The following is a 22125-nucleotide window of genomic DNA, read 5'->3' as shown; positions in this document are numbered from 1 at the left end:
TACATACAATAGATACAACGTTGCCATGAATAGCCATTCCCTTCCTATGTACAGACTCGCGAGTATTTTTTCATAATGGTATGATCTACTTGCGGCTCAGGTGTACGTACGACTAATATAGGAATATACTCGTATTTTTTTTCCAAAATAATAATAAAAAAAAAATACAAAGATATAGGTAGAGGTACTTGAAAGTTGAACTACCTACTTCACAGTCTAAATTACACACCAGCATACGAAGGTATTTTACGAAACCATCAATCGAAATTAAATTTTCGTAATGTTGAGTAAATAACGCGAGTACAGAGGTTTTCGTGTAACCGCAACCATTCAAGTAGATTGTGTAGATTGTGGTAGATAATTCCTTCTGTGAGCCAAGAATGACATTTTAATGAATGAAAAAATTGAAATAATCACAATACAATCGAATCAGATTTTTTATGTTCAATACTGACCTACAATATACCACCACTCATTCATAATTCAACGATTTTTTTTCCAAAATTGAAGAGAGGGTTGTTGGGGAAGGGAAGGGACACCAAGGGCCCGTACGCAGAAATGAGTGAATATTCGAATCGAATTCAAGGCCGTCCAAGATCTAACAACTATCATTCCACACGTCATATTCAGTTCTTGCCTCTTGGTGTTTTGGTCTTAATTTGAAGGGGGGGGGGGGGGGGTGCAAGGATTTTGAGAATTTTAGATTACTTTTTTTGAATTTTCAAATGATAGCTAATACAATTATCTAGAGGACTAAAGTTCTTACTTACCACTGGGTGTCTGAAGTGATGAATCAACATTTTTTCCTCTATAGGTAAGTACGTATTATTATAGAGTAGGGTATCCAATCATTCACAGATATGATTTTTCCTAACTTCATTTAGATTTACAAACCAACTGTTTTAATTTTCCAGCTCATTCAAACATCAACTACAAACAACATTTTTCAAGATTTTTCTGGCAAACTAAAACTTCTGAAAATTAGAATATTTTAGTAATTTTTCAAAGCGACACCATTCTTGATGGAGGGAGGGAAGGGGTGTTGTATTACCATGTTCTTCTTCGTATTTGAGAGCCCATCTCATTTTTCTGTAAGAACAACATTAAAATCTGTATTTCATGCAGTTGAAAATTACTTTAAAAATTGCCTGATTTTAGAGTGGAAATTCCAAAATGCAAAATTCACTAAGTCACTTTTCACAGATTTTCAGGTTTTCCAGAGACTGAGCACCCCTGTTCACTCGCAATAGACTTAAAAATGTCTTCTGACTATATTCGATTTCCCAGACATACTATGTTTTTCAATTTTCTTCAATATTACCTACCAACAGAAAAAATGGCATTCAAGATACCTAGATAGGCTACAGGGGAAAAGAGGATACATTTTTTCAACTTCATCAACAGCGAATTTTGTAAATTAATTCACAAACTTTTTCCGAATGTTTAAGAAGTTGGGATAAGGTGCATGACTCTCATTCTTGAAATTTGAATTTTATCCCCACCCCCCTCCCCAGTAGCTAAATCGTTTCATTTCGAGAATTATTGTTGAATCCTCTAAAAATTTTAAAAATTGAAATTTCAGTAACTCACAGATTCTTTTGCCTCAAAAACTGGTCATTTTTCTCATTTTAAATGTAATGTAGTCTGGAAAAGATGATGGCCAAATCACCTCAAATTTTCAGATCAATGTTCATCCCCCCCTCCTCCCCATTATTTCAGCAAGAACATGAAATTGAAAAAAATTCCATTTTGTTTTTCAATTTTTCAAATCAATTTTCAAGGGTTTGGATTTTTTTGATGGCTTTAGTGCTCTCACTAAGAAAAGCTAAGAATTCATTTTTGTCTGATTAAGGGGTTCTCAATATACCTAATTATCAGTTTTTTAATGGACATTAAAATATAACCTAAATCATAAAGAATCGAAAAAAAGTTTAATAGATTATGATTTTTTTAAAATTATGAGTGGGGAGGGGGGGGAGTAATGAACACTGATTTGAAAAGTTCACATTTTTCGTATGTTTTGTTGAAATCATTTGCCAAAATTTTAAGGTTGATTCTTTCAAATTTTGAAAAAAAAAGTGAAAACTGACACACCTTAGTAGGGACATAAGAGGCCTTTAGGTGGTTGAGAGAAAGGAGAGGAGGCTTGAAATATTCCAAAAATCAAAAAATTAATACCTCAAGCATTTTAGAGCTAAGTATACGTTGATTTATCCACGTCGAAAAATACTATCTATAGTATAGGTACTTATAAGACCCCCAAAAATCTTGAAGCCCTTAAACCTTCGGCAACAAAGTGAGAATTTTTGTAATTCCTAGCAACAAACAAACAATTTTTGGCAAGAAAGCGAGACTTGTAGACAATTTTTGAGAAAAAACAAGTCTTTTTGGAATTTTTTGCAAAAAAACGACAATTTTCAGCAATTTTGTGAAAGATTGAAAATTTTTTACAATCTGTAGCAACACTTTTGGACAATTTTTGGCAAGAATATAAAATGTTTTGGAATTTTCCCCAAGAAACCCAGAATTTTTGACAATTTTTGGCAAAAAGCAAGTGCTGAAAATGGAAAACTTTCTCTAGGTGAATTTTTCGCTTGAAACGTCAGACTTTCTGGCATTTATCTTAGCAACAAAGTGAAATTCATCCTGGATAATTTTTAGAAGAAAAAACATAATAATTATGAATACTATTTGGAATTTTATGAGAAAAAGCGACTACTTCTGGCAAAAAAAGGAATTCATTTGGCAATTTAACAAAAAGTGGTTTTTTTGCTACTTTCGGTCGAAAGCGAGACTTTGACAATTTCAGCCTTATAGGTACAAACGCAGGACTTTGAAAATGTTGATATTATCAGCTCTTTTTTCTTAAATCAATTTTTTGAAAAATTTTCCCATAAGTATTTATATTACACGAATTTCAAGTTTCAGGATCAAAAAATCTCACTTTAAAGCCACGATGAATAGATTTAGCAATTGGCAGCAATGAAAATAAGATCGATAGAGATCGATGCAGACAGCTAATACTTTTGAACTTTGAAGATGACGATGAGTCGATGACATTTTCACGCAGTCAAGTCAAGAAATTACACGGACTCATTCGATAAAGATCAGAATTTGATCAACACACTGACAGCTCTTAATAACCTGACAATGAGTTACACACACATACGACACAATAAGACACTGCACATACTCGTATGTATATGCAACTCCACCACATCCCAAAATTAGCACTGAAAGTACTCCGCAACTTAAATGTTTCACAAGCCTATACACAATTATAAATTTGTACAACAGTACATATTTTCCCATTTGAACAACAACAAAAAAAAAAAAAAAAAAATCACAACAAAATAATAATAAACAAAATTGAAAGTAATCGTGGGAATTCTACATCCATTGTTATGGCAATACTGAATCTTGACCTTTACAAAAATGCAACACGCGTACCTCTTTTCAACACGAATATTTCAATTTATTTTTTTCTTACCATACTCACGTCCATGTCCAAGCCCATGTCGTCGTCTCGTCGATTACGAGATGAAATATTTTTCATAACATATTTTTATATTTATAATACTCGTTACTTCTGTTCTGTCGACAGTCTACAAGTCTGCGAATGATATTCGCGGTTACAAAACAATACCTTCTCTTGATTTGCATATTATGTTATGGTCACATACTCCTATACCTACTCGTACGAAAGTAAACGCCATTGAGAATATAAGCAACTTTGGTAGATGAACAATCTTTGCAATGTACAGGGTGCCCAGAAATATCGAGCACCCCTAAAAAAGTTTTTCATTAAAAATACGATAGGTTGGCAACGTGAAATAGATGCATATGATTGGTGGAATGTTATCTCTCCAGTCCAACAACCAATCATGTGCTATCATTATTATCATTCACTGTAACCAACCAAAGTATTTTAGTAGAAAACTTTTTTAGGGGTGCTCGATATTTTCTGGGCACCCTGTACCAGTGTACCTAGTTGGATTTTTGCGAAAGCAAGTAGCAACAGTCGAATGGAATGATACAATTAATATTAGTAAACAAAATTGAAAAAAAAAACATTTCGTACGTGTTTCTTTTCATGCCTATAGTCAGAGATGGAGATGGAAATGGAAAAGGAATAGGCAACAATACGAGATGTTATACGATGCATCATACGCTGAAAATTCCGGGAAAAAATCCAACTTCGAACACATTCCAATCCAGAGTGTATCACAAGATATCCCAGTTAGCGTTCAACACACCTTCGATAGTATCATTTAGCTCAAATATGCTGAAAGATGTACATTTTAACTCGACAAAAACAGATCGAGATCAGTCAGAATGAGTCACAAAATGATGAGAACGAGAACCGGTGCTTTTAGCTACAACACGAATAACACGATGATCGAATTAACGAATTAACGATGAATTCGACATTTCATCCTCATTATTAGATACACAGGTCACAGGTGGAGTATATAGGTGCTTGTTCGAACAACCCTCACACAAACATCCGGTCCGGTACACAGGTACACCCTGTTTCAAAAAGCAATACCCAGCGTACTCCCTACCCTAGAGTTCGGTCACACATTTGACGTTATAATCAATCTATTATTATAATATCTGAACATCACATACCTGTATATTATTCCTTCGGACTTCGGTATATAACCAGTTATCGGTAGAAAAGGCAATTGCTAGCAATGCAGTTGCAACAATCGCTGAGATCGTAGCCAAAGACAATGTTACAGCCGAACAAGGCATCTTGTTAGAATACAAACAACACTACGTACAAAAAAACGCGCAAACAAAAGGTAATGAATGATTTTCAGCTAAGTTAACACAATATTGAAATATCTCGAACCAAACACCGATCACATTTCAGGTCAAAGGCTCGATGAATAACAACAACACTAAAGACACTCAGGTGACTAAAACCATTACTAGAGTCGAAAACAACAAAGCCGGACGAAGGTAAAACGAGTAACAATTCATTGAATGGTTCATACCAACCACTAAACACTTTACGAACTAATGAAAAAGTAATTCAAAAAAACATCACAAAAGCCGAAATCAAACGATCAGGTAAAAAAAACGAACACCGTAGCAACAGGTTAATTTTCACGCAGGAAACGAACCGACGTTCGCCTTCGAGATCCGACTCACCGACTGGCCAACGTTGGAACTTGAACGTTGTTGCGATGACGACGAGCCCCGTCCAGGATGAATTGACGACATTTCTTTCAAGATTCCCCCACCACCGCCAGTTTGCTATAAGTCGTTTACCTTCTACTGTCTCGAATTGTAGGTAGATTGCCGGAATGAATATTTTCATCTTTCTACATTCTACCTGTACTACCTGTAGAATTGAATGTCGAATGTAGTACGTTTGTGTGTACTGTGATTATTGGGTGAAAATATTCTTGGAATTTTAGGGTGCTGGCTTCCAACACGAAGCTGCGACCTTAATATCATTATTGTCTGATTTGGTCAAAGAAATTTATTATTTAAATATCAAGTGAGTTATTACGTAATTCAATTACATTTTATACAATAAAGGTGTGGTGTAAAAATAAAATTTTCGATGCTTTGAAAGTAATGAAATAGCTCACAAGTTTAGTAAGTGTAGACGAATGTGCCAAATTCTGAAATAATATGAACCGATTACCTTTTACCAGGCTACCCTGACTACCTACTTAGTACTTAAGTTAAGAACTATTGCTACATACATGGAATTGATCAAGTTTCAAATTATCTGAAAGTATTTTAGTAAAAATTGACCGGTTTCATGGGAACAGTGCCACATCATTCTAGAAAATTTCATCTACATAGTACCTATGTACTTAGAGCCATTATTATTAAAAGCTTCACTCGGGGATTGCTGGTTACAAACCTAATGAATTTTGAACCAATTTTTTTGAGCGAGATCAAATCATTATGAATTTCTTATTAGAACGGACTCTCGAGTACAGATTTATTATTTTGAATACATGAAATTTTCGAGAAAAATTGACGAAAAATTCACTATGGTACACCTACATACTTAGCCCATGTCCAGCTATTCCCATGTCACACTAATCCTTAAATTTTGAACCATTTACATGGATCTTTGGATCAAATTCTGAATGACTTTTACTGGCATAGGTACTGACGATGTCTCTCGAAAGACGGATACCGGTTTACCTAGGCTAGAAGGTACATACATACATATGTGCGCAGAATGAACACGGAATTTAATTAGCACTTCGGAGTTCGGACTTCGGAGTACCACGTTCCCCAGAGGGCGCTAGCATCGCGGAACCTGACTGGCTAGTGACAAACTATGCTGATGGTTCTTTATTTTCAAAACGAAACTTTCTCATCACGAACGTGAGCGATTTTGCATTATTTTTCAGTAATTTTTATGAATAGAGAATGATAAGAATAATAGAAATGTAAGGAAATTTGCCTCGGAAACTTACCAAGAGTATTCTAGGAAATTAACCGGTAAATTTCCAAGGAATAAATTTCTGCAGAAATTTTGGAAATCTTCGAGCTTATACCAGCCTCTTTTCGCGCAAAAATTTAAAATTTCTCATATTTTGTCTATACCACTGCACAAATTTTTTTTGTTTTTTAAAAGAAGATTTTCTCTAAATATAGGCCCATATAGGGCAATTTGGTCATTTGATCAATTTGTTATTGGAAATTTTGCATGGTAATCAATAATCATTCGAATATTCCTTGTAGCAAAAATCATTAAATAGGATCATTCCATGTCAATTCGACCAAAAAAATGCGATTTTGAAAGTCATGTCTTTCGATTTCGCTCAAATTTTTTTTACAATACCTACCCATCCAGTAAGTAAGAAACCCGCAATCAGTTTGGTCACAGTCCCCTCAGGGGGCAGGTGGGGGGGGGAGCTTCCATTATTTTCACATTGTCTCGAGGTACTCAACTTCAGCAGCGCATTCTTCCAAAACTATGATACTTTGAACAACACTGATTCCACAGTTCGAAAGAGTATTGATTTTTAAACTTTTTAAGCATTTTGAAATTTTCAAAATTTGGAAGTTGAACTTTCAAATTTGAAAGTTCAAATTTTAAAACGGCGCTGTAAGTGGGAGCTACCATTTAAAATTCTGAAAAAATTTCCATAGATGTACCTTTTGATGCTTTTTTCAAAAACCCCCAATTTTGAGCAAAACTTTCGAAAAAAATCTGGGGCATGTGATATATCGAATTGTATGTTTTTGGTAATGCTGAACACGAATATGACGTTAGAATTTTGATTGCACCCCATCCACGGCCCCCAGCACCTCCCCAAATGGGGTAAACGTTCAAAATAGGGGTTTTTCGTGCGACACATCAAATAGTATGTATTTGGTGACGCTGAACACGAATATGACGTCAGATTTTCGATTGGATCCATCCACGGCCCCCAGCACCTCCCCAAGAGGGGTAACCTAAAAAAAAATGGTTATACAGTCATGTGACGCATGGAAGACCTCACCCATGGCTCCCAGAACTTCCACCAATTGGTAAAAGTCCAAAAAAAATTTTGGAGGCCGTAGATGGAGTCCAACCTAAAATCTGACGTCATATTCGTGTTCAGCGTTAAGGAGCGTACACATGATCCAATATATTTGACAAACTCGATTTGTCAAATCAAATTGAATTTAATCAAACATATTCGGTTGTGTGGACGCTCTGATGATGTCTTTCTCAAATTTTTAACGTTTTGTTGATCGGAGACACCATAGACACAACTCTGAAAATAATTCTGAAAATATAAATAATTTCTATTTTCAGAATTGGTGTCATCGATCAACAAAACGTTGAAAATTTGGAAAAAAAACTTAAGATTATCAGAGCGTTTACATGATCTAATATATTTGACTTTCCATGCAACCAAATATATGTTGATTATATGTTGATAAATTTTATCAACGATGTCAATTTGACAAACCTGGTTTGTCAAATATATTGGATCGTGTATACGCCCCTTTACCAAATACATACTATTTGATGTGTCGCACGAAAAAACCCCTATTTTGAACTTTTACCCCATTTGGGGAGGTGCTGGGGGCCGTGGATAAGGTCCAATCAAAAATCGAACGCCATATTCGTGTTCAGCGTTACCAAAAACATACAATTCGATATATCACATGCCCCAGATTTTTTTTCGAAAGTTTTGCTCAAAATTGGTGGTGGGGGTGCTCCTCCTCCATTAAGAGATCCCATCTCGAAGCTTGAATATTTCGAAAAAGCATCAAAAGGTACATCTATGGAAATTTTTTCAGAATTTTAAATGGTAGCTCCCACTTACAGCGCCGTTTTGAAATGTAAACTTTCAATTTGAAAGTTCAACTTCCAAATTTTGAAAATTTCAAATACTTAAAAAGTTTAAAAATCAATACCCTTTCGAACTGTGAAATCAAGAATGCGCTGCTGAAGTTGAGTACCTCGAGACAATGTGAAAATAATGGAAACCCCCCACCCACCCCCTGAGGGGACTGGAACCAAACTGATTGCGGGTATCTTACTTACTGGGTGGGTAGATATTGTAAAAAAAATTTGAGCAAAATCGAAAGACATGACTCAAAAACGTTGGTCGAATTGACATGGAATGACCCAATATAAATTTTTTAAATTTCTGATGGTAATTTTACATCTCCAAATATAGAGCACCTCCCCCCCCCCATCCCACATTCCAAATTTCATCCATCTATCTTAATCCGGGGGAGGCTCGAGCGATGACACAAAATCTAAACCCATTTAAAAAGAATCGAAAATCCACTTTTTTGTAACTTGAAAGGGATGAGGAGGGACTTAAACGTCGAACCCCCAGCCCCCAACACGAAACCCCCCCTTTTCTCTACTCCAAATAGCTCCAAGAGGCTGATTTTTAGATGATGTTATACAAATTTTGATTTCCTATCGATTGGTTTTTAGTTTGACTTTTTTGATCTTTTTCACTCCTCCCCATCCTCGCCCAAAAGTTTGCACATTCGCGAATTTTGAATCAAAGTCAGGGTCAGTCCTACTCAAACCCCTTCAATACAACGTCAAGCCAAGCCTAAATACCGAATTTGCGCAAATTTTGTTAAAACTTATTCAATTGAGATGTTTTTATAGTCCAACAATGGGAGAAAAAAGAAAAAAAACATCAAGCATGCAAAAAAACGAAGGAAATGGATTTCAGGGGTCTCAAAACGGATTTTCTGAGTGGTTCCCCCTCCCGAAGTCACCGTAGATCGCATAAGTCTCATTATTTCTTCATTGTAAGGAAAAATAGGCTAAAAATAAAAGCATTTTGGGTAAAAATGTGTTTTTCAAAAAAAAAAAAACAAAAAAAAAATAGGAAAAAATTGTTTTGAAAATTTCAAAATAAAATTCATAAATAAAGGCAAAATTTTAATACATAATTGGAATTTTTCATTTTTTTAATTAAAAAAATCAACATTCCAATTTTTAGGTTCCAAATTTTAAAAAATGAACAAAATAAAAAAGGATGGAATTTTTAGAAAACTTTTTTTTGAAGAAAGGGACTTATTGCTCTGTTCAAGTGGGAAATTTTACAAGTTTTTAATTTCTCATAAGGAACATTTTTCAGCATAATTGAATTATATTATTAATAATAAGTACATAAAATTATCGTTTACATTTCTGGTCTTAGGTATTTCAGAGTTCTCATGAATTTGTACTCTCACACTCTCAGGCTTTTCAAAAAATATCTGTTCAATGATCATTCATGTAAAACATAAGAAGATTGATAAGTTTGTTTTTTTCAATGACAGAAAATGGGTTTAATTAAATAAAATATTACATCTGCGTGCTCAAAGCCCTAAAAACCTAAGAGATTCAGGAGAAAAATCCTCCTTTGTGTTTTATTATTTTAGATTATGTGCCCTTTGATGGCCGACTTTGTATTCGTTTATACCACTTCTTAGTTTCTACACGATTTTCCACCCCTTTCTCCCTCACTCCCTCCCTCCCTCCGAGTTTTTACTGCTTCAAAACATGTCTTTACTTTTTCTAAAACCAGAAATCGTTTTTTTTTTTAAATTTTTTAACATATTTTTATCATTTTCAAGACACTTTTAACATCAGCATTTTTTTAGTACTTCATTTTAATGACATTTTTGAAAAAATTCGTTAGTTATACAATTTTTATTTTAAAGATATATTATTCCAAATAATTATTTCTTACAATTCATCTGATTCATAAAAATGGAAAATGAAACAGTTCAAAAATTGTGTTTTTTTGTGTAAAACACACTTTAAAAACATGTTTTAAACTGTTAATTAAACGCTCAGTTTTTCACAAGCTAACAAACTTTGTTTTAAAACAAATAAAGGTGCATGTTATTTCTAAAGCTCTTAAAAATACATACTTAGGTAGAGTTATTTCTTAGTTATTTCAATTCAAACCAGCGTTGAAACCTTTACAACTTCGAGCTGTTTACCTACACGTACAGAATGGCATTTTAGTTGCCGATATTGATGATTTTAGGAGTAAATACCAACTCCGTTCTCGAATACTTTGTTGCTGTTAGCGTTTGTTTAGATTAATCGTAAGATTAAAGATTATATATAGACTACGTACGTCACAGCGTCATATCGTCAAATGAGCTAAATTGAAATCGCTCTCTGAAAAATTTATTAATTGAATTGATTCTTTCTACGGCTCAAATTTAAAACTCATTGCGAGGTTGAATTCCTAAATTAGGTATATACCTAGTCGGACAGGCGACAAAGATTTACGATGTTGTTCATTCCACATTTTATCAAATAAAATGGAAATTCAATATTTTTATTTGGCTAAAATAACACGTAATCTATCGATTTGATTTTTCAAAATGAAAAAAAAAAAAGTTGGATTAAATATCTATTATGAAAAAAGTTGTTCTCAATTGACTGTAAAATTTTTTACATAATTTTTTACGCTAGGAAATATTGAAATTCTAACCAAACTGAAACAATTTGAAATAAATGACCTGTGGCAATATTCGCTTTTGTATTTTTTGAGTAAGATCCCTCAGTGCTCTCTGTCCTGAATTCAAATATTTATTTATTTTTTGGATAAGACCTGCCGGTGACCAACTGACCTCCCAGCTCCTAAAATTTTGAAAAAAAGGAACCAACGTCTTGATTTTCTTCAATTTTGAGACTTCAAGTGGCAAAATCAATGTATCAGGAATGAAATTTTCCATTTGAAAAATATTTTTCTGGGAGGCTTTTTTTCTAAAACATTTCATACGAAAATTTCCATTAATTTTGTAAAGATAGGTACAGATTTCCAACGAATATTTTCCAATTCTGTGAACAGAAGTCGAATACAGCTGTACTTACGGTACAGATTCATCATTCGTCTATCTAAACGAGAGCATCTATTAATTATATCTACATACAGACATAACGCTTCCTATTATTTTATTTGGCATAAAAACGACGAGCAAGAGCGACGATCAGAACCAGTCATAAGATTTAATAACACTGCCTCTTATCAAAAAATAACACTGACGCAATTATACAAGTAGGTGGTCAGTCAATATTATAGCCACAGAACGCTGGTAAAAGTGAAATAAAATTGATTTGGTTTACACGACTTGATAAAATGATATCACAAAATGTTGATAAATATTCATTATTACCGCTTCGCGTATTAGTAATTATATTTACCAATTAATAGCCATCTTCACGTTTCGCGCTGACCAAGATTAGACGTTTTGACTCACGCTGGTTAGTATTAAAGAATCGAGTTAACTCGCCACACGTGTCCTGACTTAATTTCAATTGTTAGGTAGATATTTGTAGCGGCATGTAATCGTTCGCTATTGTTAGTTGTTAAAAAATTTTTTATTTTGTAATTTCGAGGTGGTGTTAAAACATGGCAAAAGAATTTTTTCACGCGGTATTCATCGTGTTGGCATTTTTTCACCTTGTTTGTTCGATTACTGGTAAGTTTTTCAACGGTTTTTATTTATTTTCAACATAAGATAAACGTAGGAGTATATTTGATAGGCATTTTGGCATTTATTTGCGTATATTTGTCTTGTTCTGCTCTCAGGTTTGAAAATTTTCCCAAATGATACAGAGTTGGTTATTGGGAAAGAAGGTACGTTGATGTTGACTTGCACTAACGATGAGCCAATTACTTGGACTTATCCAGACGGGGTAAGTCGTTATTCTTTTTATTTTCATAGATAAGTAGGTAAGGCATATTCGTAGAAAGTGATCGACGAAATCGAAATTAAATCACCTATTCGTAATCTTTTTCCATTTAAATCCAGTTTGTTTTTCCAATACATAATAATTTATTTTACTTTTTTTACGCAGATCGCGAGATTCTCGAACAAAAAAGCCGATTATCGGAATGAAAATGGCACTTACTTCAGCTCACTTACTATTTCTCCGGCTCATTTTTTAGATACCGGATATTACATTTGCCATTCAGAAAACAACACTAGAAACACTGCTCAAATATACGTTTATGTTTTCGGTACGAGTAATTTGAATCGTTATTGTTTTATATGTAGCTTATTCGCTAAATTTTGATATTTTTCATACTCATCCGTATTGTATTTTTTTCAGACGACAGTAATGCGATCGCTGCAGACGCCCTTCTTTCAACACATGTCTCTATGTACGAAAGAGCTATAATACCTTGCAAACCTACATCACCCAACATCAGCGTTTCTTTGACACGATTAGATACTCGTATGCCTGTGGTAAGTTCAAGTACCTACACATGTACCAAAATAGCATACATCTTTCGTATAAGAATGTCCATAATACAATTTGTTAACAAAACCTGAACGATATTTTTAAAGGAACCGATTGAAAAATATGATCCAAAAATTGGATACGTTATATCCACTTATCCCATCACCGATAGTGCACGTTTTACTTGCTCGAATTCGAAAAATTCAAAAACACGTGTATTTAAAGTAGAAGTTTACCGTAAGTTCATATCTACAGCTCTATTCGTGAATAATTTTTAATTACCTATGAATAGGCATGCAACATACCTAAATTTATAACTATGCCATTTTATCTGATAAAGTTATATATGTGCAAGCTTATCAGGAAATTCATATATTTTAAGATAGTTAGGGAAGGTACCTATACCTAATGTAATGTATTCTCAGAATTGAGAAAATAATCAATTTTTTTGCAGCTCCATACAATAGTTCTTCTAATCCACATATTGAAGTCACCGACTCTGAGTTCAACTATCCGATATATGAAAAGCAAACCGCCATATTGAATTGCTCGATAGTTGTTTCCCCTGGTATAGGAGTAAAGTCAATGGAGTGGAAATATCCTCAAAATGTTACAAAGGTACGGTACCTACTCTTATCAGCTCATAAGCTGTGTGACTTTGAAATGCCTATACCTACCTACCTAATAACCACCTATCAAAGTGTACCATTTTTTATTATGCTTATGTTTCTTTCTGTTTTTAGAAAATATTTGAAGAAAAAACTGATGTAGTAAGGCATGAAAAATTCGAAACGTATTACCGAATGCTCAGCATTTATAACTTGACAAAAAAATATGACGAAGGAAATTATACTTGCGAAGTGATCGATGGAAATTCCAGTACGAAAGTGTTCACACATTTTTTACAAATCGAAGGTCAGTAAAATGTTTATAATTTACAGCGATCGCAATTTAACCCAATTTCTTCTTAGAAGTAAGAAAACCTCTAGAGTAGTCGAACATAGCTATTAGCTATCCAATTGCAAGACCATGGGTCCCAAAAAATTGGTCCAGGGGTCTCAAAATTTTGATTTTTGACCAATGTCATCATGATAAAAAAAAATTAAAAAAGTGTTCCTAAAATAACGAAGTAGTGATTTCCAGGAAACATCAAGCGTTAAAAAGTCGTAGGTCCCATGTGGTATTTTTTGGACCACAAATATTTGAAAAATTGTCCAAAAATGGTCGAAAAGTACGACTGAGCAACTAAAATTCTGGTGGATCGTCTTTTTTAGTCAAAAGCCAAATTTCAGAAGATTCCTAAAGTTGTAGCTGCCCAATCGCATTTTTCGACCTTTTTTCGGCCATTTATCGAAAATTTTATGCCAAAAAAAAACTCGATTTATGACCAGAAAAACCGATTCCCAAAGTTGTAGCTGACCATTTGCATTTTTCTACCACTTTCAGGCGATTTTTTGAAAATTTTTTGACCCAAAAAATACCATTTTTCGATACGTAGACTCGAAATCGTACCCAAATCCCAGGAAACTTGACTTATGTGCCTAGAAAAAAAAGACTCCAAAAGTTATAGCAGCCTAACCGCATTTTTCAACCATTTTTTGAACAATTCTTTTGATTTTTTGTGGCAAAAAAGTACTCTTTTTAGATACGCAGATTCGAAATCATGCACAAAACCTAGAAAACTTAACTCGCGCATAAAAAATACCATTCGCAAAATTGTAGCAGCCAAACTGCATTTTTCAACAATTTTCGGACAATTTTCCGAAAATTTTGACCCAAAAAATACCCTTTTCGGATACCCAGACTCAAAATCGTGCACAAACCCCAGGAAACTCGATTTGCGACTAGAAAAAACAGTTCCCAAAGTTGTAGTTGCCTAATCACATTTTTCTACTATTTTTGGACAATTTTTAGAAAATTTTGAGCCAGCGCAAAAAATACCCTTTTGGGATACGCAGACTCGAAATCGTACACAAACCTCAAAAAACTTGACTTGTGCCTAAAACAGACGATTCCCAAAGTAGTCGCTGCCTAACCGCATTTTTCAATCATTTTTGGGCAATTTTTCGAAAATTTTGGGTCCAAAAAATACCCTTTTGGATGCTTGGACCTGAAATTGCCCCAACCCAAACTCCAAGAAACCCAATTTGGGACTATTCCTGAAGTTGTAGCTGCCTAGTTGCATTTTTCGACCATTTTTAGACAATTCTTTGAATATTGGGGGCTCAAAAAATACCTCATGAGCCCTATGACTTTTTAATGTTTGATGTACTTACTACTTATCTATTCTGAGAATTATAATTTTATTGTTTTAGGCCCCTTTTTTATATTTTTTTATTGTCTGAATATTCCAAAAATCAAAATTTTGAGACCTCTGTGGACCTCTTAAAGACCCGTAGTTTTGCGTTTGGGCAGTTATAAATTTTGCGTTGACCGACCCTAGGGGTCCTCTTACTTTTCATAGCAAATCGAGGTTCGCTTATAAGTTTACTTAATTGGATAGATTCGAATGGGCAAAATAAGTGCATTAATAGGTGGGTAGCTAATAAATACCTCACATTACAAAATACACAATTACAAGTAGAATTTTTCATTCCAGGATCAGATTCAATAGTCTTAAACGTTACAGTGTCGGAAAAATCTCGAGTATTCACTGTTGAGTCTGGACCTAATGCAACTGTGGAATTCATAGCCATGATTCAATCCGTCCCAAAACACGAAGTTGCATGGTAAAATAAAATACATAATATGAATATTCGAAGTACCTATTTTATTAATGTATTTTTGAAGGCGCTGTAGGAATACACGAAAAATTTTCAATGTATACCATAGACCTACCTACACCCACTAAAATTTCCATTGAGCCGGTTAATTAATGGATTTTCAGTTTCAAGATCACGAATGTAAAATTGTCTCGCGTGACTTTTGTCTCAGGTACGATCCACGTGGCTTAAAAATGGACATTCGATGTTTACTCCCCAAATGCAGTATGGAGGAAAATGGATCCTATGCCAAGTTGAAAATGAAAAGTATAAAATTTGAGGATTCTGGCACTTATCGTTTGAATGTTCACAATGGCTTTCTCGTTCGTGATGTTAACTTTACTCTGATTGTTTACAGTGAGTATTCCCATACCTATCTAGTATCTACATACATCAATTTTACATACCTACGTATAATTGACTTGAAATATACGGGTGACTATCATTGTATAAAATCTGCTTCCCTTTGTTAGCGAAACCAAAGGTTGACTTTAACAGGATCACTTCAGGGTTATTCAAGGTAAACACTATCCGTGATGTCAATTGTGAAGTAACTGGATATCCATTGCCTCAAATTTCATGGTCAGCGAAAACTTGTGAGGACTATCCTGATTGTAAAAATGGCACTTTTCAAAAGCTACCAGTAAGTTTATCAACACCAAGAAAAATTTAAATTAGCTTGGAAAAATATGTAGATACGATTGAGAAATTGCCTCAGTTTGAAGCTGCTGGTGATCTACGAGTATATGGGCATATTGGGCACAAATTATACCAACTGATGTAGTAATTTTTGCTACATACAATATTTAGTTCTACAGAATGCAGACACTTGAAACATCAAATCAAACTCTGCTACAGTTTCAATGTTTTCAAGAATCCACTTATTATTGTGTAAATGATTTTTTCATGTTGATATTCTGTATCATTTTCTCACAGCCATCCATGCACAAAGAAAAAGTCATTGGAACGAATAAAGTGATATCTATGCTCCACTTTACATCTAATGAAAGCACAATTCTCCAATGCGAAGCCAATAATTCAGTGGGACTCTCCAATTCTTCGTTTCAATTTTTTCTAACAGGTAACATATTACTATACAAGAAGATTAAAATCTTGTCGAAGACAAACTGTTTTACAGCCTAAGGGAGGAGGTTAATATCCTCCACAAATCTATGCTTCATTGCAGAAACTTAGTCTCCATTTTGTGAAAGCTTCTAAGGATGAAATGAAACAAACATTAATACTGATGATACCTTCATTACAGATTACGGAAATGACGTAACAGTGACGATTCAAAATAATCAAACATCAATTATTACTGGGGATGATGTTGAGATCCTTTGTGCAATCCCGAAGCATAATTTTGTGAATGGTTTCGAATGGATGTATTCAAAAAATTCATCACGATTTTCCCAGAAGAACAGCATTATTCCATCCAGAGGTAGGTAATACGATGCACCTACTATACTTTGTAGAGCTTATGAATTTATTGGCACATTTATGATTTCCATCAAGTCTCGAATTACTTGAAACAGGGTTTGGATTTTGATAACTTTGTATCGTGGAAGCTGAACAGGAGTTTGGTGATCTCAGTCATATATTTTTGCGTTTTTCCACATCTACCCTTATAGATACCTAAACCTATACAAGTATACAATGATGTAGACAATGTCTTATGATATCACACCAATGGCATTCTTTTCATTCCAGAAATTCAGATACAAAATTCTACGACTAAATTTTCGTACATATCCACACTTCTTATCAAAAATGTCCAACAAGATCATCGTGGAACATACACTTGTCAAGCTGCTTTTAAAACTGCTTTTAGCGATACTGCGAAGAAAAACTTCAGCAGATTATTTCCATCCAAGGACAGTAGCTCTGTAAGCTTAGTTGTAATAGGTAAGATGCAGTAGATGTATACCTTTGACTACATATTGCAATTTAAGCAGGCCACAAGATGATTTGTGTAAGACTTTTTTCAACTGTAGATCAGAAATCACCCATCATTGTACATTCTATGATGAAAAATGGAACTTGGCAAGTGGATCCTGGAACATTGGTCACTTTTTTGATCGACGTTGTAGGAATTCCACATCCCAATGTGACTTGGTATAAGGTAAGTGATTATTTTTTCATTTATGCAATTTCGAATTCCTCACAAGAATTTGCAGCTAACATGTAGCCTCATTGCATGGAAAAATATTTTCTCAAATTCCGCTAAACAACTTTTTCTTTGTTTGCAAAATGAGTGAACAACGGACATCTTGCGTTTAATCAAATTCTTTGTGTTCGTTAGGACGGAAAACCTGTGTCATTGAGTAATCGTATCACTTTGACTCGCAATTCTCAGAATTTATCAATCGCGAATGTTTCGCTTGTTGATGAGGGGAAGTACTCTTTTTTTGCAAGTAACAAACTTGGCAATGTTACAGACAGTCTTCGTTTGTCAATTCGAGCTAAAGGTAGTAAAGACTTCTTCACTTTGTTTTAAAATATTGTACATGTAACCTAACTCATGGGAAAAATCTGATCTGATTAGAGATCTATGTATTCACGTCTGGTTGGATGCAATCAGTCTGATCAGGGCTGAACAGATATATTCCAGACAAAACTTTGATCTGACCAGATATATGTATAACATCAGATCTGGGCAGGTCAAATTGGATCCATGAAATGATCGAATCTGATCAGTCATGATTAGATTACATAATTATATCATTCTCTCTTGGGGAAGTATCAACAACTATCCTATAATTACTAACTCTTTTTATATCATTTAGAAAAAAGTTCATATTTCAAATACATACTGGGAGTTTCAATTTGCATCTTCCTCATATTGATTGGACTGGTATTTTTTGTGATAAGAAGACTTCACAAAGAAAAAATGGTAGGCACATGTTCATGATCTAACACAATTTTCTACAAAATTGCAATTTGTCTGTATCTTCTCAAATTTTGTATCTTTTTTTAAAATGTTGTTTACTAAATCATTTACAGAAATTACAAAAAATCTTAAAAGAATACGGGTTGCAAGAGTCCAAAATGAGCGCAATTACCAGCCTAGATCCAGATCTGGACATTGCAGAGCAAACTTTCCACATACCATACAATAAAAAATATGAATTTCCTAAAGATAAATTGGAATTTGGTAAATTGAAAATAACGTTTGACTCTTCAACTGCCAATAATTCTCAGATGTATGTATTTGTAACAAATAAGTGTAACAATACTACATTTTTGTTCGTCTCCTTTTCAGGAAAGGTACTTGGATCCGGCGCATTTGGAGTTGTTAGAAAAGCAGAAGCCGACGGTATTATTAAAAAAGGTGAGAAAACAACTGTGGCAGTGAAAATGGCTAAACGCCAGCAAGACTCTTTATGCATAAAAGCTCTAGCCTCTGAGATGAAGATCATGATTTATTTGGGACAGCATCCCAATGTAGTGAATTTATTGGGAGCCTGCACTAAAAACTTGATACAAGGTTAGTTTAATAAGATCAATTGATTTTGAGCATGAATGCCCACCTGTCAGAAGTGGGTAGGTGCTAGAGCACTTAAAATATCAGATTATTTACATTGAAAATCTTTCAATATCAGGAGAATTAGCTGTGATGGTTGAGTATTGCAAATATGGCAACTTACGAGAGTTTCTTCTGAAAAGAAGAAGCAAATTTGCAAATCAAATAAACAAGGATGATGAAATTGATTTAACAATTACTACCGCCAATGGGTAAGTGTCCTGGTAAGAATTTTAGGAGAAATTCAAGAAATTGGTGCTTACCTTCCACGGTTGAAATTATTTCCAGATATGAAAACATCCCATCCATTGGAGAACCTGGAACCAAAAACAGAAGTAAGCTGGTTGAAGACACGCCAATAGGTAAAGAAACTACCAAGTTATTAAATCATACTTGTATGTAATTACAAAAGTACGGGTTGCGCAGAAATATTGAGTGGTTACCCCAAAGAAAGTTTTTTGTTGAAAATACCGTGTATGCTTGCAATGTGACATAGATGCATATAATTGATTGAATGTTGTTACCTCACTCCAACAAGCAATCATGTAATATTATTATATATTAGTGATGCAATAAGTATTATCAATAATTTGGAGAGTTGATATCTCAAAATATTGTCGGTTTAACATCAATAAAAGTAAATTACAAATTTTTGGTAGTCACAAACAACCACCAAATTAGCTAATTTTCAGTAAAAAGATAAACTAAAATCAACTTCCAAGCTATTTCTTATTCTTATTTCATAGTAATTTAGTAAGTATCTAGCTACTACCTAATTGGCGCCAAAAACATAAAATGTAAACATGATGCAATAAGTTATTATCTCACTTTTCTACTAATATGACTAATGGTGTCATTATCAGCTTATCAGCTGCATTAATCAAGATTTTGCACCAAAAGAGCCTAATAGGAGATGAATACATAATATGAAAAGAGCAAAAAGCAAAGGTACTCAATATTTCTGTGTATCCTGTCTTAAAGGAGAATGTGTTGTCATGAAATATCAATTCACAACTAATGAATAGGATATCACTTTTTCTAATGTTTTATCTTATTTCAGGTTCAGATGGATATCTCATAAACAACGATTTATATGATCCAGAATCTCGTTCAATTTACATGTCTGACTATGACGCTGATGATATTAAAGTCATCAAAACCATAGATTTGATTTGCTGGTCATATCAAGTAGCTCGAGGTATGGAGTATTTGGCCACTCGCAAGGTATCTTCATAAAACATCTTTTACAATTATTTCTTAAAAATCTGTCTTTTCAATTACTTAATGCATATTCATTTACCTATCTTTTTATATAGGTTTTACATGGTGATTTAGCTGCCAGAAACATACTCCTGGCAGAAGGCAATATAGTGAAAATCAGTGACTTTGGTCTAGCTAAGAGTATGTATCAAAGTGAACAATATCAGAGCAGTAAAACTGTAAGTTTCTTGAAATGCATTAACCATCTTTCTCATTATCTATTTAATTAAATACAAAACAACTTCTGATTTTATAGATATTTCCTGTTAAATGGATGGCCATTGAATCTATACGGGATAGAGTATTTTCAACCCAATCTGATGTTTGGTCTTTTGGTATTACCATATGGGAATTATTTTCACTAGCAGTCTCACCTTACCCAGGTAACTTACAGTTGAGAACGGCTAATTTGCAGCGAATTGTTCTTTGCAAATGATAGACCAAGACCATGTATTCTGGTTCGTCTTTTGCAACTACTTATTCACTTTATGATACCTTTCTTCTTTTATTTTTTTTAAAGGATTGGAACATGTGTCTTTTCTATATGAAAAATTAGAATCTGGGTATAGGATGGAAAAACCAAAATTTGCAACAACTAAACTGTAAGTATTGGTCTATATTATATGTAGCAATTTTGCATTCATTTTAGAAGAGAAAAATTAATTTACCTATATTGTTGACCTTCTACAGATACAACCTGATGACAGACTGTTGGAAACACCATCCTAAGGAAAGGCCATCATTTACCGAATTGACTCAAAAACTCGCAACCTTCCTTGAAGACCCAATAAGATCTGTAAGTTGAGATTTTCAATTGATTCATTATTCTATCATGGTCAAAAACCAAAATTTTATTAAACTCCACAAAATTGTAAATTCTCAGCAATATACTACATTAGATGAATTGAAGATGAGCAATACATCTGATGGCATGGGTGATACTGAAAACTACTTGAAGATTTTAAGCCTGTGTCCACCAGTAAACTCGAGCAGAAATCAAATAAACCCTCCGTATATGAATATTTCTTCAACAGCTGTTGAGAATCCAGGTTATTTGGAATTGACTGACATATCAGGACATGCAGGCACCTCTTAAACTGTAAGTAACTTGTCATTGATTTTTAATGTAACCAGAACTGTGATAGTTGATTTAACAACTGGTTCAGTGAAAGTTGAATCAACAGACAATTATTAAATTTACGACAATGCTAGGAAATGATGTTTATTCCTAGATGGGTAGAAAGATCCTAAAGGAAAATGAAAGGAGATTAACATTTCATACCTTTATTTTCGGACATGTTGAAAATAAAACTCTGATTATAATGAAAAAGTAGGTTCTGGACTATTGTTGTTTTTTTTTTGCTGACAGTGAGTTCAAATTGATTTTTTTTTTTTTTATAAAACTGTTTGCAGTTCATGATTCATGATACTTGGTGAAATGTGCAAAAAAAAATCAGTGTCATTAAATACCAAAATACTGTCGCCATTCACCTCAGTATCCACTCATATATTTACCACTCATTACCTGTAAACACTAATCAATTGTTCCGAAAAATTACATAAAAAAATGTTTGAATCATTTCAATCATTTGTGATAATTATTGTTAATTATGATACATAGGTATGTAATAATATATAATATGTACTTTCCATTTTTATATTGCTCATCAAATTCAAATCATTGCAGTACTTCTAGTCATTTACTCATTATTTGAGTATGCATTTTAATAATTTATATTTTAATATTCATGTTCATGTTTTGTACCTATACGTTACATTTATTTAGATTTACCTACTCGTTATTAGCTGTGTATTTTTTAAATTTTCAAATGTTTTTACCTAAATAGATATTATTTTGTTTGTCTATTTTTTTTCTG

At 33.7% G+C, this 22125-nt stretch overlaps 2 protein-coding genes across 10 annotated transcripts in view; one reads left to right on the top strand and one right to left on the bottom strand.

Moving 5' to 3' along the window:
- LOC135841624 (uncharacterized) overlaps window positions 1-5191 on the bottom strand; it is a 68179-nt gene extending 62988 nt beyond the window's left edge. The window contains exon 1 of the mRNA XM_065358665.1: window positions 4633-5191. Within this exon, the coding sequence (XP_065214737.1) occupies window positions 4633-4758 (126 nt within the window). The 5' untranslated portion in view covers window positions 4759-5191. The remainder of the gene's footprint in view (window positions 1-4632) is intronic.
- A 157-nt stretch (window positions 5192-5348) lies between these two features.
- Window positions 5349-22114, top strand: LOC135841623 (vascular endothelial growth factor receptor 1-like). 9 transcript variants are annotated; one of them, XR_010557956.1, is made up of 28 exons: window positions 11726-11937; window positions 12048-12154; window positions 12317-12479; window positions 12572-12708; window positions 12811-12940; window positions 13158-13321; window positions 13447-13618; window positions 15303-15432; window positions 15638-15822; window positions 15939-16108; window positions 16402-16546; window positions 16730-16906; window positions 17176-17370; window positions 17460-17587; window positions 17768-17933; window positions 18252-18358; window positions 18469-18619; window positions 18728-18952; window positions 19068-19200; window positions 19277-19350; window positions 20049-20212; window positions 20305-20427; window positions 20505-20631; window positions 20769-20850; window positions 20939-21044; window positions 21132-21347; window positions 21481-21578; window positions 21662-22114. XR_010557956.1 is itself a non-coding variant. In XM_065358660.1 (27 exons), the coding sequence occupies exons 2-27, from the start codon at window positions 11868-11870 to the stop codon at window positions 21342-21344; spliced, it is 3744 nt and encodes a 1247-aa protein (XP_065214732.1). In that variant the 5' UTR covers window positions 5349-5512; window positions 11855-11867; the 3' UTR covers window positions 21345-22114. The 9 variants fall into 9 exon arrangements, 6 of the variants coding, with proteins under 6 accessions (XP_065214732.1, XP_065214730.1, XP_065214731.1 ...); XR_010557955.1 differs by having other exon boundaries at window positions 21461-21578; XM_065358660.1 differs by adding an exon at window positions 5349-5512 and having other exon boundaries at window positions 11855-11937; window positions 21132-22114.
- Window positions 22115-22125: the final 11 nt, after the last annotated feature.

Source organism: Planococcus citri, chromosome 3 (assembly GCF_950023065.1).
Source record: "Planococcus citri chromosome 3, ihPlaCitr1.1, whole genome shotgun sequence".
Taxonomy (NCBI): Eukaryota; Metazoa; Arthropoda; class Insecta; order Hemiptera; family Pseudococcidae; genus Planococcus; species Planococcus citri.
Note: the sequence above shows the minus strand (reverse complement) of the source record. Positions and strands in the feature narration are given on the sequence as shown.

Excerpts from the sequence above, each read along its gene's own strand:
- LOC135841623 (XM_065358660.1), top strand. The coding sequence starts at position 11,868 with ATGGCAAAAGAATTTTTTCACGCGGTATTCATCGTGTTGGCATTTTTT. Across the intron at positions 12,941-13,157 it reads ATTTAAAGTAGAAGTTTACC|CTCCATACAATAGTTCTTCT; the intron begins GTAAGTTCATAT and ends ATTTTTTTGCAG. Across the intron at positions 15,433-15,637 it reads CCAAAACACGAAGTTGCATG|GTACGATCCACGTGGCTTAA; the intron begins GTAAAATAAAAT and ends CTTTTGTCTCAG.